This window comes from Pristis pectinata, chromosome 14, assembly GCF_009764475.1.
Source record: "Pristis pectinata isolate sPriPec2 chromosome 14, sPriPec2.1.pri, whole genome shotgun sequence".
In the NCBI taxonomy this organism is placed as follows: domain Eukaryota; kingdom Metazoa; phylum Chordata; class Chondrichthyes; order Rhinopristiformes; family Pristidae; genus Pristis; species Pristis pectinata.
Window position 1 is genome coordinate 36761532 of NC_067418.1, and position 15825 is coordinate 36777356.

The 15825-nt window shown below is 40.5% G+C and overlaps 1 protein-coding gene across 1 annotated transcript; it reads right to left on the reverse strand.

Moving 5' to 3' along the window:
• Positions 1-4086: 4086 nt before the first annotated feature.
• Positions 4087-12913, reverse strand: LOC127577837 (cytochrome c oxidase subunit 6A, mitochondrial-like). Its single transcript, XM_052029439.1, has 3 exons — positions 12851-12913; positions 6197-6330; positions 4087-4213 (listed from the first exon to the last, which is right to left on the reverse strand). The coding sequence occupies exons 1-3, from the start codon at positions 12888-12890 to the stop codon at positions 4133-4135; spliced, it is 255 nt and encodes an 84-aa protein (XP_051885399.1). The 5' UTR covers positions 12891-12913; the 3' UTR covers positions 4087-4132.
• Between the last annotated feature and the right edge of the window lie 2912 nt (positions 12914-15825).

The window sequence follows — 15825 nt, forward strand, 5'->3', positions numbered from 1 at the left end:
TTATTTTGTGGGAATGTTAATGTCAAAGACATAAATGGCTTTACTGAATATGCCTCCTGGTATAATTGAGCATACCTGTAGGCAAGTAATTTTGCTGCTTAATTGGCTTTTGAAAATTGTGTGCACATCCAGCAGAGCAAGAGGATAAACTCCTTGTGGTGGGAGATGGAGGGCCATAATGGTGATTTACTGAGCCTCCACTGAAGTGAAGGTAAGGAGGTAAAGATAATCATGATTTCATGCATGAGACACTGGAAATATGCTTTAGGAACTGGGGAAAAGATAATTAGCATGGAGTTGCTATCACCCCTTCCTCTAACTCTATTCCCCACCCCAGCGATATCTGGCACAAGGGAGAAACTAGTGAAAGGATTGCCACTGATTTCTACACATGTGGGGTTAAGCAAGATATAAAGGTATGGCAGATTTTAAAAATCATGTTTAGGTAAACAAAGTTGTTTACTTGACAAGGATGGGTCAAATAAACATGAAAGAAATTCATCCCCATCAAGTTGATAGGCTTGCCATTAAGATATTAACCAGTGCAGTAAGACATGAGAACTAAAGTGCTATAGACATTGCATGAATGTAGATAGTTGTTGAGGAAATAACTGCAAAATATGTCAAACTGTGTTAAAGCAAGATACCAAAATTAAACTTGTGCAAAATTACATTTGAGTCGGTGTAATGCTTTTTTACTTGAGAATCGGAAACAGTCATTGAAACTGTATAATTGCATAACTATTGATATTTTATGAATATTATTACTATTCTAGTTGTAGGGAAGGATGACCTTCAATGGTAAAAGGCTGATCTTTTCTGACATGTCTTCTTAAGGTGTTATTTTTAAGGACCAGCATTAACGGACGGGAAGCAAGATAACCGCCATTTCCCCACCACCCAAAAAATCAAATAAAGTCAGCCAAAGTTAAAGTTCTGTACCATTTTTACATTTAACAATGAATGAAATAGAAATCACATTCTACTTGAAAGCAAAAGAGCCATTGGCTTGACAATGCAATCTGATTTCACTGAAATCATTAATACCATAATGCTTGTGTTCCTCTTTGTAATAACTGTCACACAACCTCATACTGAACTAAAGCAATATGTCAGAAATTGTCATTGAATTATGTTTCAATGTAATTAAATATATAGAACTTACAATATAGATACTGGTCATCTAGCACAAGCAGTTAAACTAATGTTTGTGCACTGCATGAGCTTTGTGTCATGAATGAGGAAGCAATTTGACATTGCCTTTATTCCAGCGGAAAAGGATCATAGCTGGAGTCAGCCAGCAAACTCATATTTCAGAGGATCATAAGTTAAAATAATTACGATCATAAGTTAAAATAATTACGATCATTTTTATTTATCCATTCAAGAGATATGGGCTTTGCAAGTTGAGCCAGCATTTAATTGCCCATCCCTAGCTGCCCTTGGTGGTGAGCTGCCTTCTTGAACCTCTGCAGTCCTTGAGCTGTAGGTGTACCCACAATGCTGTAAGGGAGAGCGTTCCAGGAATTTGACCCAATGATGGTGAAGGAATGGTGATATATTTCCAGGTCAGGATTGTGTAAGGCTTGGAGGGCAATTTCAAGATGGTGGTGTTCCCATGCTTTTGCTGCCCTTGTCCTTCTAGCTGGTAGAGGTCGGGTTTGGAAGGTGCTAAGGAGTTGTGCTGCAGTGCATCCTGTAGATAGTACAAACAGCTGCTACTGTGCGTCGGTGGTGAAGCGCAGTGAGTGAACGGATGGGGTGTCCATCAGGGCGGCTGCTATGTCCTGTATGGTATGGAGCTTCTTGAGTGTTAATGACCTCTATTCATCCAGGCAGGTGAAGAATATTCCATCACACTCCTGAATTGAACCTTGACGATGGACATGCTTAGGGGAGTAAGAAAGTGAGTTATTCGCTGCAGGATTCCTAGCCTCTGACCTCTTGTAGCCACATTTATATACAGTTACTCTCATTCAGTTTCTGGTCAATGATAACCCCCCAGGCTATTGATAGTGGGGGGTTCAGTGATAGTAATGCCAGGAGGTGATAGATGCATTTTCACTTGTTGGATATTATTATTGTCTGGCACTTGTGCAGCATGAACGTTACTTGCCACCTCTCAGCCTAGGCCTGGATATTATCCAGGTCTTGCCGCATTTGGTTGTGGACTGCTTCATTGCCTGAGAAGTTGCGAATGGTACTGAACATTATGCAATCATCAGTGAACATCCCTAATTCTGACCTTACGATTAAAGGAAGATCATCGATAAAGCATGGTTGAGCTGCGGACACTACCCTGAGGAACTCCTGTAGAGATGTCCTGTGGATGAGATGATTGACCTTCAACTATCTACCTAGGTATGATTCTAATCAGTGAAGGGTTTTCCCCACTAATTCCCATCGACCTCAGTTTAACCAGGGCTCCTTCAAGCCATTCTCAATCAAATGCTGCCTTGATGTCAAGGGCAGTTACTTTATCTATAGAGTTCAGCTCCTTTGTCCATGTTTGGCTGTAATGAGGTCAGGAGCTAAGTGATTTTGGCACAAGAACTTCTGTGAGCAGGTTGTTGTCATGCAAGTGCTGCACGATAGCACTATTGATTATCCCTCCCATCAACTCGTTGGTGATCAAGAGTAGGCTAATGGGGTGGCAATTGGCCACCTTAGATTTGTCCTGCTTCTTGTGGACAGGACATGCCTGGGCAATGTTCATTGTCATGCAGATACCAGTATTGTAGCTGTACTGGAACAGCTAGGCCAAGGGTGTGGCAAATTCTGAAGCACATGTCTTCAGTACTATTGCCAAGATGTTGTCAGGGCCCATAGCCTTTAGCTGTTTCATCTTGTGTAAGTTATTCATTTCAGCAGGCTTTTTCTGGCTCAATGCAACGTAGAACTGGAGTCTTAGGAAACCTCGTTCTTCAATTGATGATTGATATTTTTGAACAAATGTCAGCAGGTCGATTTAGATGGCAAAGTATTTTCTGTGCATCGGTGTCTTTCTACACTGCTATGACCCTGGTTTTGATAGTGAAATGTGTGATTCAAACAATCCTAAAGCACTGCTTCAACATCACAACCAACAGTAACTGTTTAAACAATCCTAAAGGAAATTTTAGGATTGTTTAACCAGTTACTATTGGCTGTGATGTTGAAGCAGTGCTGACACACCTATCTAAACAGTGTCATTTACACTGTTTGGTTCAGCATTTTTGTTATTTGTACTTAAGGTTCATAGGATAGATGCAGGGAAAAATGAGATATGATCTCTTTATTAGTCACACGTACATCAAAACACAGTGAAATGCATCTTTGCGTAGAATGTTCTGGGGGCAGCCCGCAAGTGTCGCCATGCTTCTGGCGCCAACATAGCATGCCCACAACTTCCTAACTCGTATGTCTTTGGAATGTGGGAAGAAACCAGAGCACCCAGAGAAGGCTCATGCAGACAGAGGGAGAACGTACAAACTCCCTACAGACAGTGGCCGGAATTGAATCTGGGTCGCTGGTGCTGTAATAGCGTTACACTAACCAATACACTACCATGCCTGCCCTCACACTACCGTAGGAGAACATTAAAGCCTTATGAGTCTGTGCCAACTCAGTAGGTACATTGGCATTGCTTCTCAACCTTTTAAATGTGGCATATATAAAACATCTGCAAGATAATTGCCAATGCCACATGATGTCAGTGCTGTGTATATGCACATCTATACATGGTATTGGGTCCACTTAATTCATAACTAGATCCAGATATATTTATAATGTAGCACAGAATTACGATTTATAGTGCAAGGTCTTTTCTGTATCTTGTTATTAAATAATATGGTGGATCTCATGGATATTTTAAATGTTTGAAGTTATAAATCAAAATAAATGCAGGTTTGTTGGTTTATTTTGGTCTGACACATATTAAAAATGATGTTCAATTGCAGGAGCCATTTCCTTGATCAGATTTCTTAATTCACTTTTCACCGAGATATTTTGTTCCAGGATTACAAAGACAGTAGAGTAACAAATGTCTCAGTTATGTAAGGCCTTTTATTATAAATTTTAGATGTGGATTATAATAGTATACACTGTTACAAATTACATTGAAGCTGGAATTTCCACCAATTAATTTAAAGCTTTATTTTTCATAGCCAGTGGGTAATGGGTTCACATGCGAATTATGGAATAATGTATGATTCCCATCACCCCAAGGAAAAGGCTGTAAAAGAGAAATATCGTTATGTTAGTACTGCTATGAGACAGAAAGTGTAATCCACAAGTGCTACAAAAACAGATTACATTTTAGTTAGCTGCAAGGATCCTGTGCAAAATTAGTTTGACACAATCCCAAAACCATCCCTTGTAAGCATTGAGCCCTTAATCTCAAACACTAGTACAAAATTGATTATTTAATTTTGAGATGGGAGAATAGGAAATGAAAAATGTCTACCTTGAAAGAAAATTGCTGCAATATAGATTTATCATCACAGCTCTAAATTGCTTAATGAATACGCTGAAGATTGAGTGAATGTCTGTTGTGATATAGACAGATAAAACAGCCTATCAGCAACTATCAAAATCTAATGAACAGTCATTAAAAAAATACCCAGATTTTTTTTTGGTGGTCAGAGAAGAAATGTTGACCACAACACAGAATATTCTCTGCTCTACCGTGATTTTTTTAAAACGAAATTAAATGGCATATGTCAAAGACACAAATGTAGATTTAGGACAACTGTCATAGAATAGTACAGACATGTGGAATACTTGGCTCATAAGAAACAGGGATAGTGGCAGATCATTCAGCCCTTCATGTGTTCCTCTCTGTTAATATGACACTGTTAATGTAAACTATCCCAAGAGGGTCCACACTGGAGTTATTAAGTAAACTTTGACAGTAAGCTGCTTTGGAATATTAGGACAGATGGTGAAAGCCTTGGTCAAATAAGGCATGTGTTATGGAGTATTTCTAGAGGAAGAATGAGAGGTGGAGAGGTTCAGAAGGACCTTTTGCAGCAGAAAGCTTAGCTGCAAATGGTGGAGAAATTACAATTAGAGTTACAGAAAAAGAGAAACGATGCCATAGATGAAAATTATGAAATTGTGTGACTCAAATAAAATGACTAGTTGAGGAACCCCAAATTATAGCCTAAGTTCCAAAATCAAGATATCCTATCTCCAGTGAAGGCTGGGAAAATACAAGAGAACTGTATCAATTTAGTGAGATAAAATTCTGTTCAATCTTTGGAATAACATGCATAAATTATCTGTTGGTTGTAAAATTACATGCTGGTTTCGTCAGCAATGATTTGCTCACTTGAGCAGACTTCCATGCTGCAAATGGTGAAAATCTAACAGAAGCTTTACTCTATCCAATTGTCCTGCATCTAACCTGGCATTGGTTTATGATGCCATGAATGCAAAAAAAAATGGCATATGCTCTGTTTATTGATGCTGTGACCCTTAACCTGATAAGATCAATATCGACACATCTTTGACACATAGATTTTAGTTCAAGTGTCAATGCTCTTGCCTGTGACTTCACTGAGCTCCGTTTATCTTAACATACTGTATAATCACGAGCTTGCAGCAGGAGTTATTAGATAAAGCTATGAGTCTTTTAACTGAACAGTTAAACAAAATAACAAGAAATACCGCAGCAGCCTGATTGCAATTGGTAGCATTCTTCTCAGGAATGAGGTGATTGAATCTTGCTATTCTTCAAAAAATTGTTAACAGAAATTTAGCAACCATAGGCTGTGACTTCTGTTGAACACTAATATTGATTTTTATTGCCATAACTTGTACTGCAGATCCATTATAAATATGACATACCAAAATCATCTATCCTCTCAAGAATAAAGAAAAAATAAAAATCAGTTTAGCACAGGCCGAAATTTAGAAAATAGACCATTTGGGCAATATATTTTTTCTATGAAGACTGTATACATTATGATAACTGTTGTATGTAAACAAAGTAGTCTGTTTAATCTCAAATAGGCAAGCACTTTTAATCATTTATTTCCATTATTGATATAAATTTTGAAAATTGACAGGCTGTGATACCTTTATTCTTCTAAGGGTTGATGGGCATACATTATGGAAAATTAAGACTTTATATGTATTTTTATTTGCAATTGCTAAACTTCAGTAGTAAGTAGAATATTCTTTAAAGAAACTTAAATATCTTTCCTAGACCCACCTTGTTGCGAATCCGGAGGTGAGCGTAAGGCACAAATTCTGGAGGTTTGCTTGATTTCTTTAGAAAAGCATTCAGCATACAGACACCAACTCCTGGTAGAGCAATGACAAAGCTCAGTAACTTCCAGACACGACCTGAAGAATGAGGGGGGAGAGAAAGAGAAACCTGCAAATTAGCAACCTGTAATAGAATTTATTGCGGCATATTTTATGCTTGATGTTGAAGTAGAACATAAATACAAAAATTGTTTCATTGCAAACCAGCTGACATTTAGAGAACTTTTTTTTAAAGCTTACATGTTAAAACATAACTACTTTATCAATTTCTCATCAGTTCTTCTCAGCTGCTTAAAAAAACTAAGTAATTGGTGCTCAACTGTGTATATATATCTCCCCACTTCCTGCATTCCAAGTGATAAAATTAAGTATGACCACAGCTCCAAACTTGTCATTGCATCACTTTGCTTGATACAGCTGTCACAGATCTGTGAGTTGAGGCTACTGATATGAGAATCCAAACATTCTCGATTGTGGCAAAGAGGTGAGCAGAACGTGTAATATTTGACAAAATCACTAAATAAAATCACATAGATCTATGGTCACAGTCAGCTAAATCTCAAGGACCGTATTTCCCACTACTTCTGAAATTCAGATCTATCAGCTATGTTTAGACCAAGGCTTTACTGAGATCTGGAGCCAAGTGATCCTGATGAAACTAATTGAGCTAAAATAAGCAGATTGCTAGTAAATTCTTTAATACGTTCCTACTACTTGATGATTTGGAGTAGAATGGTAGAGCAGTAACTAAACAAATTGGATTTGTCCTGCATTTTCAGTGCAGTACATACATGGCAAATGCTCGTACTTATGGCTGGATACCTATGTTTTTACTGCATTTGACCAACTTGGCTAAAGTGCCAAAGCACAAAGGCTTTAGTGCTTGAGGTATAATATAATCCATACTGAACCAAGTCTATAGACTGTTGCACAGTCTATACTGAACCAAGTTCTTATTTGTGGTAGGATTGCAGGGATTTAATCTTTCTGTTGGTTGTGGGATGACTTAGCTTTGTCAATGTATGATGCTATTGCTGCTTTAAGATGCCTGTATTCTTTGTTGTTTCAACTTGTCACCTCATTTTTTAAGTATGCCTGATGCTTCTTCTGACATGCTGTGCACTCCCATGAGGTTACATATTGGTGACGGAATTCTGCTGCTGCTGACAGAAAACAACACTTCACGATACCCAGTTTTGTGTGGCCCACGAAGCTCGTATCCTTGTACCTGGACATTATCCTGTTGCCCCGGTCCAATCCCTTCCCACCTACATCCGTGACACATCACATGCTCTCTAACTCTTCCATAGCTTTAAGTTGTCCAGCATGCACAACTTCATCTTCACCATGGACGTCCAGTCCCTACATACCGCCATTCCCCATCGTGACAGCCTCACTGCCCTCCACTTCTTTCTTAACCAGAGACAGAACCAGTCCCCTTCCACTAACATTCTCCTCCACAAGGTTGAACTTGTCCACACCGTAAACAACTTCACTTTTGTTTCATTTCACTTTCTACAGACCAAGGGCGTAGCCATGGGCACTTGCATGCGCCCAGCTATGCCTGCCTCTTCGTTGGCTATGTTTAACAGTCTCTGTTCCAAGTCTACTCCGGCACTATTCCTCGACTCTTTCTCCACTATATCGACGATTGCATTGGTGCCATCTCTCGCACCCGTGCGGAGCTTGACAGTTTCATAAATGTCACAAATTTTCACTGTGCTCTCCAATTTACTTGGACTATCTCTGACACCTTTCTCTCCTTCCTTGATCTTTCCATCTCCATCTCAGGAGATTCCTTATCCACTGACATCTACAAACCCACTGACACCCAGAGCTACCTCGATTACAGCTCCTCCCACCCTGTCTCTTGCAAGAACTCTATCCCTTTTTCTCAATTTCTCTGCTGCATCTGCTCCCATGATGAGGCTTTCCACTCCAGAACATCCAAGATGTCCAACTTCTTTACTAACCGTGGCATCCCCCTACTGTGGTCAAGAGAGCTCGCACCTGCATCTCTGCCATTTCCCGCACCTCCGCTCTCACCCCCACCCCTCCCAGGCCCAACAGGGATAGGGTCCCCCTTCTCCTCACATTTCATCCTACCAGCCTATGTATCCAATGCATCATTCTCCGCCACTTCCACCATCTCCAACTGGACCCCACCACCAAGCATATCTTCCTCTCCCCACCCCTTTCTGCCTTTCGCAGGGACCGCTCTCTCCACGATTCCCTAGTTCACTCCCTTACCTCCCCAAATCCTGCTCCCACCCCCATCCCGGAACTTTCCACTGCCTCTGTCATCGGTGCAACACCTGCCCCTGCACCACCTCCATCCAAGGACCCAAACTGTCCTTTCAGGTGAGACAGAGATTCACCTGCACCTCCCTTAATATCATCCGCTGTATTCGGTGCTCCAAGTGTGGCCTCCTTTACGTTGGCAAGACCAAAAGCAGACCAGGTGACCATTTCACAGAACACTTGTGCTCCATCTGTAACCACGATCTGTATCACCCTGTTGCCAGTCACTTCAACTCCTCCTCCCACTCCATCACAAATATGTCAGTCCTCTGCCTCCTCCACTGCCAGGAGAATTTCAAACACAAACTGGAGGAACAGCACCTCATTTTCCATCTTGGAACCTTGCAGCCTAGCAGCATGAACATTGAATTCTCCCACTTTAAGTAATGGCCACCCCCCCAAACATGCCTCTTCTTTTCTTCCCTTTTCTAGCCTACCTCTCTTTATTCTACCCCCCTTTTTTCCTCCTTACCTTTGACCCATCCTTCAGTGGATCTGCTCTCCCCTCTTCCCCTGCACCTGCCTGTCACTATCTCTTATCTGCATCTACCCATCACCACCTTGTGCCCACCCCGCCTCCCCCCTTTGTTCACCTATCATTGTTCTGCTTTTCCCTCCTATATATTGGGCTTCCCCTTTTCCTATCTTCAGTCGTGAAGAAGGGTCCTGACCTGAAACGTCAACTGCCTGCTTTTCTCCACCGATACTGCCTGGCCTGCTGAGTTCCTCCGGCATCGTAGTGTTTTTCCTCTAGATTCCAGCATCTGCAGTCCTTTATTTCTCTTCTTTTGTGTGGCTAGATTGGTCCGAGTCTGCCCTAGTTATTATGATGGTGGTACACAACATGGTGGAGATCATCTTCAGTGAAAAGATGCAACTTGTCTCCATCAGGACTACAGTCATCATTCCTACCAACACTGTCTTGGATGGATGATTCTGCAAAACTGATGAAGATGAGTATGCTTATTCCTTCTCTTGGATCTCTCACTACCTGCTGCAGATTCTGTATAGCAGCTTTATTCATTTCACTCAGCAGTGGTGCTGTTGAGCCACTCTTGTATGGGGATTTTTATTTCTACCAGCAAGTCCTTTCTTTGCCCTTTCCCAACTGAGTGTTTCGTCAATGTAGTGTTTAACATAGGGAAGATGCTGAGTGGTAATTAGAAAATGATTTAATTGCCTTGCTTCACCTGATGTCATGAAAGATCATAAGGTCCTCAGGCAATGCTGGGGATTTCCAGGACCCTCGTATTTGTATATGAATGTGCCACACCTCTAATGCAACTGTCTTGCCGGTGAGACAAGATATAGTATGATGAAGGAAAATGAAACATTGCTTAACAGGTGTGAGGATAACTATATCAGGCTGTTGTTTTGACTAATCTGTGAAACACTTTCTCTGGTTAGACCCCAATCCTTGGATGTTCATAAAGACTTACAATGGGCAAGAAGCCCTTACCAAATCCAAATCCTGTGCTGGATTGATGCTGAGTGAATCTTATTCCTACTGGAGTAAAGCTTCTGGTGAGAAGCAAGTACACTGGGAAATCTGCCCTTTGATAGTGCACCAGGTCAAGATACAGCCCATGTTAAATGAATCCATTCATTGGATGGAGGTGAATGGCTCCGAGAGAGATTTTGGGTAACCTACATCTTTTGAATTAATTAGGTTAATTTAAATGTAATTGTTTTAAGTGTTTACTGACACTTGTACTTTACATTTTTAAAAGAATTACTTAATGTTTTTATTCGTAATAATTTTCAATGACTTCAATATTTTTCAATATTTGTAAATGTCATCAAAAGACATTCAATATCTTTTGGCAGTTTTAACACGCGATAAGCTTAGGGGCTTGGCTTGACTAGGCATAGCATTTCTGTGATTAAGGTTTGCATTTTTAGCAGGACTGTTCTATGCAGAATAGGGCTACACTGATCAGGAGATGGCTTTCTGTACCAAGGTATCACTGCAAGTCAGTGCAGTTACGGGAGTGGCGAGATGTGAGGTAGACATGGGCAGAACATGGCCCACAGGCTGTGTGTTATGTACCAGTAGGTTACGTGGATGTGGGTGGATAGGGACAAGCATTGTAAGCTTAAAAAAATACCCGAAGGAAGCCCCAGATTAGTCTACCTACCAGTCCCAGAGCAACCATTTCCACACTTAGTTTCATGTAATCTATATTTTCAAGTTTTTACTGCCACCATGTGATGAAAAATTAGAAGCACAGCAGATTCAAACTTGGTCACATGTTAGTCCTTTTCTCAAATGCAATGTATTCTCACAAAATGAAATATAAAAATGACTTACAATATGTTATTTGCATTGGGTACCTTCTGAGATTTACTGGCATTTTTGATTTTCCTTCGTTGGGGAGACCAAACACAGAAACTGTGTTGAAGCTTTATGTCATGGATGCTATCTGACCTAGTTTCTTCAGCAGTTTCTGTTTATATTTCAGGTGTAAGAGTGAAGACCTTTTTAGATATACAACTGATGCCAGGAAAACATAAGGAGCATCAAACTGAATTTCAGACACAATTTGCATATGAAAAATGGGTGCCAGTGGTTGGTATAAAGTTAAATGGCAAGAACCATAAAACCCTAAGTAGTAAGGACATGTGTAGGCTTATTCCGCCTCACGGGCCTGCTCCATTATTCATCAGGTTAAGGCGAATGTATACCTCCGACACCAAGGGCTCTGATCTTGTATGCTAACCTTTTGTGTGTCACCTTGTCACATGCCTTCTGTTTCCCCTTTATTCATTCCTGAAAAAAGAACTCTTTATTAATTTATCATACATGATTTCCCCTGCGAGAAGTCATTCTCACATGGTTTCACCGGATACTACAAATGTGCTGCTGTCACTTCCTTAGTATTGATTTGTAGCGGTTGCTACCGCGGAATAAAACAAGACTCTACTCGGAGGATTGCCAAACAGAACTGGTTTATTTTCCCGCCTTGCGCGGGCCCTTTAAGGGAGAATGTTCCCGCCCAAAACAACCGACAATGACGTAAGTCCTACGTCATCAGGATTTTCCCGCGCGCGGGTTCTCCCCGTCGCTCGGAAAGACGAGGCCCGCCGCCATCTTGGGCCTCGTCGCTCCGACGCCGCGCGACCCGACTGCCGAGCCGGTTCGCCCGACTAGACGGTGAGTCGCCACAGATTCTAACATTTTTCTAGCAATAGATGTGAGGATTAATGGCTAATGTCACCCGATTTATGCCTCTCATTTTGAATTGGGGTGACACATCTGGCAGTTTTCCAATATTCTGATCCTTCTCTAGAATCTGAGGACTTTTGGTAGGTTACAGCCATTGCATTCACCATCTCAGTAACCACTTTTTTTTATATATTTAAGCCACCCAGGACAGGCATTTATAAGCCTCTAACCTCTTAAGTTTGCCCACTATTTCTATAATAACATTTACTTCCTCACTGCAATTACTCAGTATTGAGAGATATTACAAGTATCTTCTGTCATAAAGTATGTTTAATTTACCACTTCCTTGTTCCTAATAACTCTACAACACAGCATTCATGCAGGATTGTAGATTTTTTAGAAGTTTTTATTCTAGACTCTACTAATGATCAGTCACTCAAGACGGTTCTAGATATCCTTAAGGGTAAATGGATTTCAGGAACAAGGGGATTGAGTGGAATAGTGGAATTGTATAGCAAACTCCAGGTACCATATGGCTACCTCCCACTTTTCTTCCCATGTGGAACGGCAGTAGAGTTTGCAATGTGCTCAGTTCTGGTGTGCACATGACTTAGAGCTGAAAGGAGGGATCATTTATCCCCTTTAATATAAGAATTTGAATTATAATGTAAAAGACAATGTTATCTCACGTATAAATGAAGAATTCGACATGAAGTATAAACAACGCGATAAATTGTCTGAATTTATGTTCACTTTCTGCACGTCTCTATCGCTCCATCTTGACCTTATGTGCCTGGGCATTCTGCCTGGTAATTCCGTGCTCAGACATAGTTCTATTGTTTCAGTGAACAGATATGCCCTACATCTCGTTCATATGAGACTGGAGAGGAGACCAGTCTGTTTAGAAGGACATGTATTGGGCGCGACTTCAAGGCTCCCCCCGTGCTCCCGCTCTCTGCCACTGGCGGGTTTATTTAAATTTCGGCGCGCCATCGCAGCACGCGCCGCTAACCGTTAAATTGTTCAAAGACCTTCGGCGACCGTTGGTGTCAATTCCTCCTTTAGGTAATCGATATAACTTCAATTTTACTAACATTGTTGCTCGCTCGATGCTGTTTGCATTCACTGTACCTGTTCCTTGGTTTCCATGTGCCTGACTAGCTGCAGCCATCGTCCTGGCGACCCTCGGGCTGCTTGCTCCAAATCTTTGAGCCATTTTGAACCGAATGATTATCGCTGACAAGATCGGCTGCGTCATCAATGACGCCAGACGGACCATGTCCCGCAGAAACGTTGCCGTGAGGGGTCGTCAATCAGAAATGCCACCTCCGTTTCCTTTGAAGTGGCTGCTCGTATAACATGGAAACAGACCCTTTGATCCACTATGTCCATGCCGACCATCAAGCACCCATTTACACTAATACTACATCAATCCCATTTTATTCATCCTTACCCCCATTCCCGTCAATTCTCTCCAGGTTCTACCAGTCACACTACACCCAAGGGACAATGTACAGTGGCCAATTGGACTACTAACCCGCGTCTTTGGGATGTGGGAGAAAGTCGGAGCACCTTCAGAAGAACCATGCGGTCACAGGGAGAATGCACAAACTTCACACAGACATCGCCCGAATCGCTGGTGCGATGCAGCACGACAATTAGCTGTGCCACCCTGCCTGCATTTTTGGTTTTATTTCAGAAATGATAGGCAGCTTGTCAATGGTTAAAATAAAGAGATGTAGACAGAGAAGAATGAATTAGAAGACATCAGATAGAGGAGTATTGGGAGAAGAAATCACGGGACAGATAAGAGTACCAAGGAAGAGGTTGGTGTGTGGAACAAAGCAGATGATTTGGCAAAGATGGAGCAGAAAGATGGTAAATGAGAGAATGGAAGAGGGGTAACCTAAACTGAAGAAAGTAATTAAGTGGAAGTGAAAAAAGGAAAATGGTGATGGGAAGAAAACTTTTTTTTAGAAGTTGTTGGTGGGCTTCAAGGGGCACCAGAATTTTTATAAAAGTGTCAGGTGGAAAGGGGGAAGTGAATGTAATATCTGGAGACAAACAGTCAGAAATATATAAAATACTTAAATATTTTGTGAAGTTCCACTGAAGCTGTGCCGTAATATCCAGAATATGCAATGTAGCTGCATAAATATTACTTAGTATAATATTATATTGCATTTGTTTTTATGCCAGAACATCTTTATCAAAATATTGGTAAAGAGGGAGGGCATTGCTAGTAAGGGCAAGTTTTTGTGCACTGATCCAAGGTATGAAGCCTTATTGTCATAAACAATCTTATTTTGAATGGAATGTATGTTTTGTGAGCGATCTTTGCAGACTGGAAACAGCTAGTTTTGGGTTGCAATTTAGAAGGAGCCAACATTTTAAGATTGCTTACATTTGTAGTAAAATAAGAACAAGTACACCATTTGCCCCATTTTAATAAATTAAGATAAATGGATGTGTATGTACAGATTGATGTAGGAGTGCTGTCATAGATGCTACTAAATCTTATTGTAATCAGTATATCATATTTACTCATTGCCACCTAAGTCAGGTACATATAAAAAAAGTGTTACAAGAGGCATTCCAGAAGGGGTTTTAAGTCCCTGACCATGGTACCAGTTCCAGTACCCCATAATTACAAACTGTTACCTCCTGTTTTGTACCAAGTAATTAGCTAAGAAATCAATTGAAGTAACTACTGATTATTCATTTGCCTGTTATTCCCTTTTATTTACTGATCCACACAATGAAAATGTCAATAGCAGAAAATAGATATGATTCATCACCTCCTTTTGTGTGTCTGTGACCTACCCATTTCTTTATGTGGTTCTCCCTCCTTTCATTGCCCCAGTATATTCTTTGTTAATACAGTATTGTTTAGATTCTTCCAACTGCTTTTTTTAAATCTGAGCAAACTCTCAACTTCAACCTCGAAAGTACTAAAGAAAAACACCTACTTTTCTCCTGGGTAGGTAGCTAAAAATTTAGCCATGTGTTATATAAAAAATTTGCCTGAACGAATGATCAGCATGTTGTATAAACTTTCACCTGCTTCCCATGCTAGTGAATATGGGTTGTGTGTTTGGGTTGCTTATTTCATTATCCTCCAAGTTCTGTCATAACCAGTCATCGTTAACAAGGCTGACTGGATCAATCTTATATTTTGAGATAAGTACAACTGCAAAATTTGTCTTAGGGTGGGCCAGAATATGTACCTGACTTAGGTGGCACTGAGTAAATATGATATACTGATTACAATAAGATTTAGTAGCATCTATGATCAATCTGTACATACACATCCATTTATCTTAATTTATTAAAATGGGGCAAATGGTGTACTTGTTCTTATTTTACTACAAATGTAAGCAATCTTAAAATGTTGGCTCCTCCTAAATTGCAACCCAAAACTAGCTATTTCCAGTCTGCAAAGATCGCTCACAAAACATACATTCCATTCAAAATAAGATTGTTTATGACAATAAGGTTTCATACCTTGGATCAGTGCACAAAAACTTGGATTCTAAATAGTCCAGCTTTATAAATGAAGGTATGTTATCCTATTTGGTAATTTTTCTGTTTGAATTTTCTGAGCAAAGTAATTTGGGATGGATTTTTCTTTATGAATCCTGAGTCAGGACACCAAAATCTATCAGTAATGACAACTTGAATTGCAGAAGGTATTATAAGAAGCCCTTAAGCCTCCCCGATATATCTCCACGTGGCCTATTAAGACCAAAAAGCTTAAAATCCAGGCTTTTTAACAATATGATTTGTAATAATATGTAACTCATTATAAAAGTAGTATATCCTCTGATATAGAATGGAACAGTGCAGGAATAGGCCCTTCAGCCCACAATGACTGCGCCAAACATGATGCTGAATTAAACTAATTCTCTTCTGCCTGTACAGGGCCCATGTATCCCCATTCCCTGCATATTCGTGTGTCTATCTAACAGCCTCTTAAAAGCCACTATTGTATCTGCTTTTACCACTGCCCTTGGCAGCCTGTTCCAGGCACTTACCATTCTCTGTGTAAAACAAAAACATGCTTCGCACATCTTTACGCTTTCCCCCTCTCACCTTAAATGCATGTC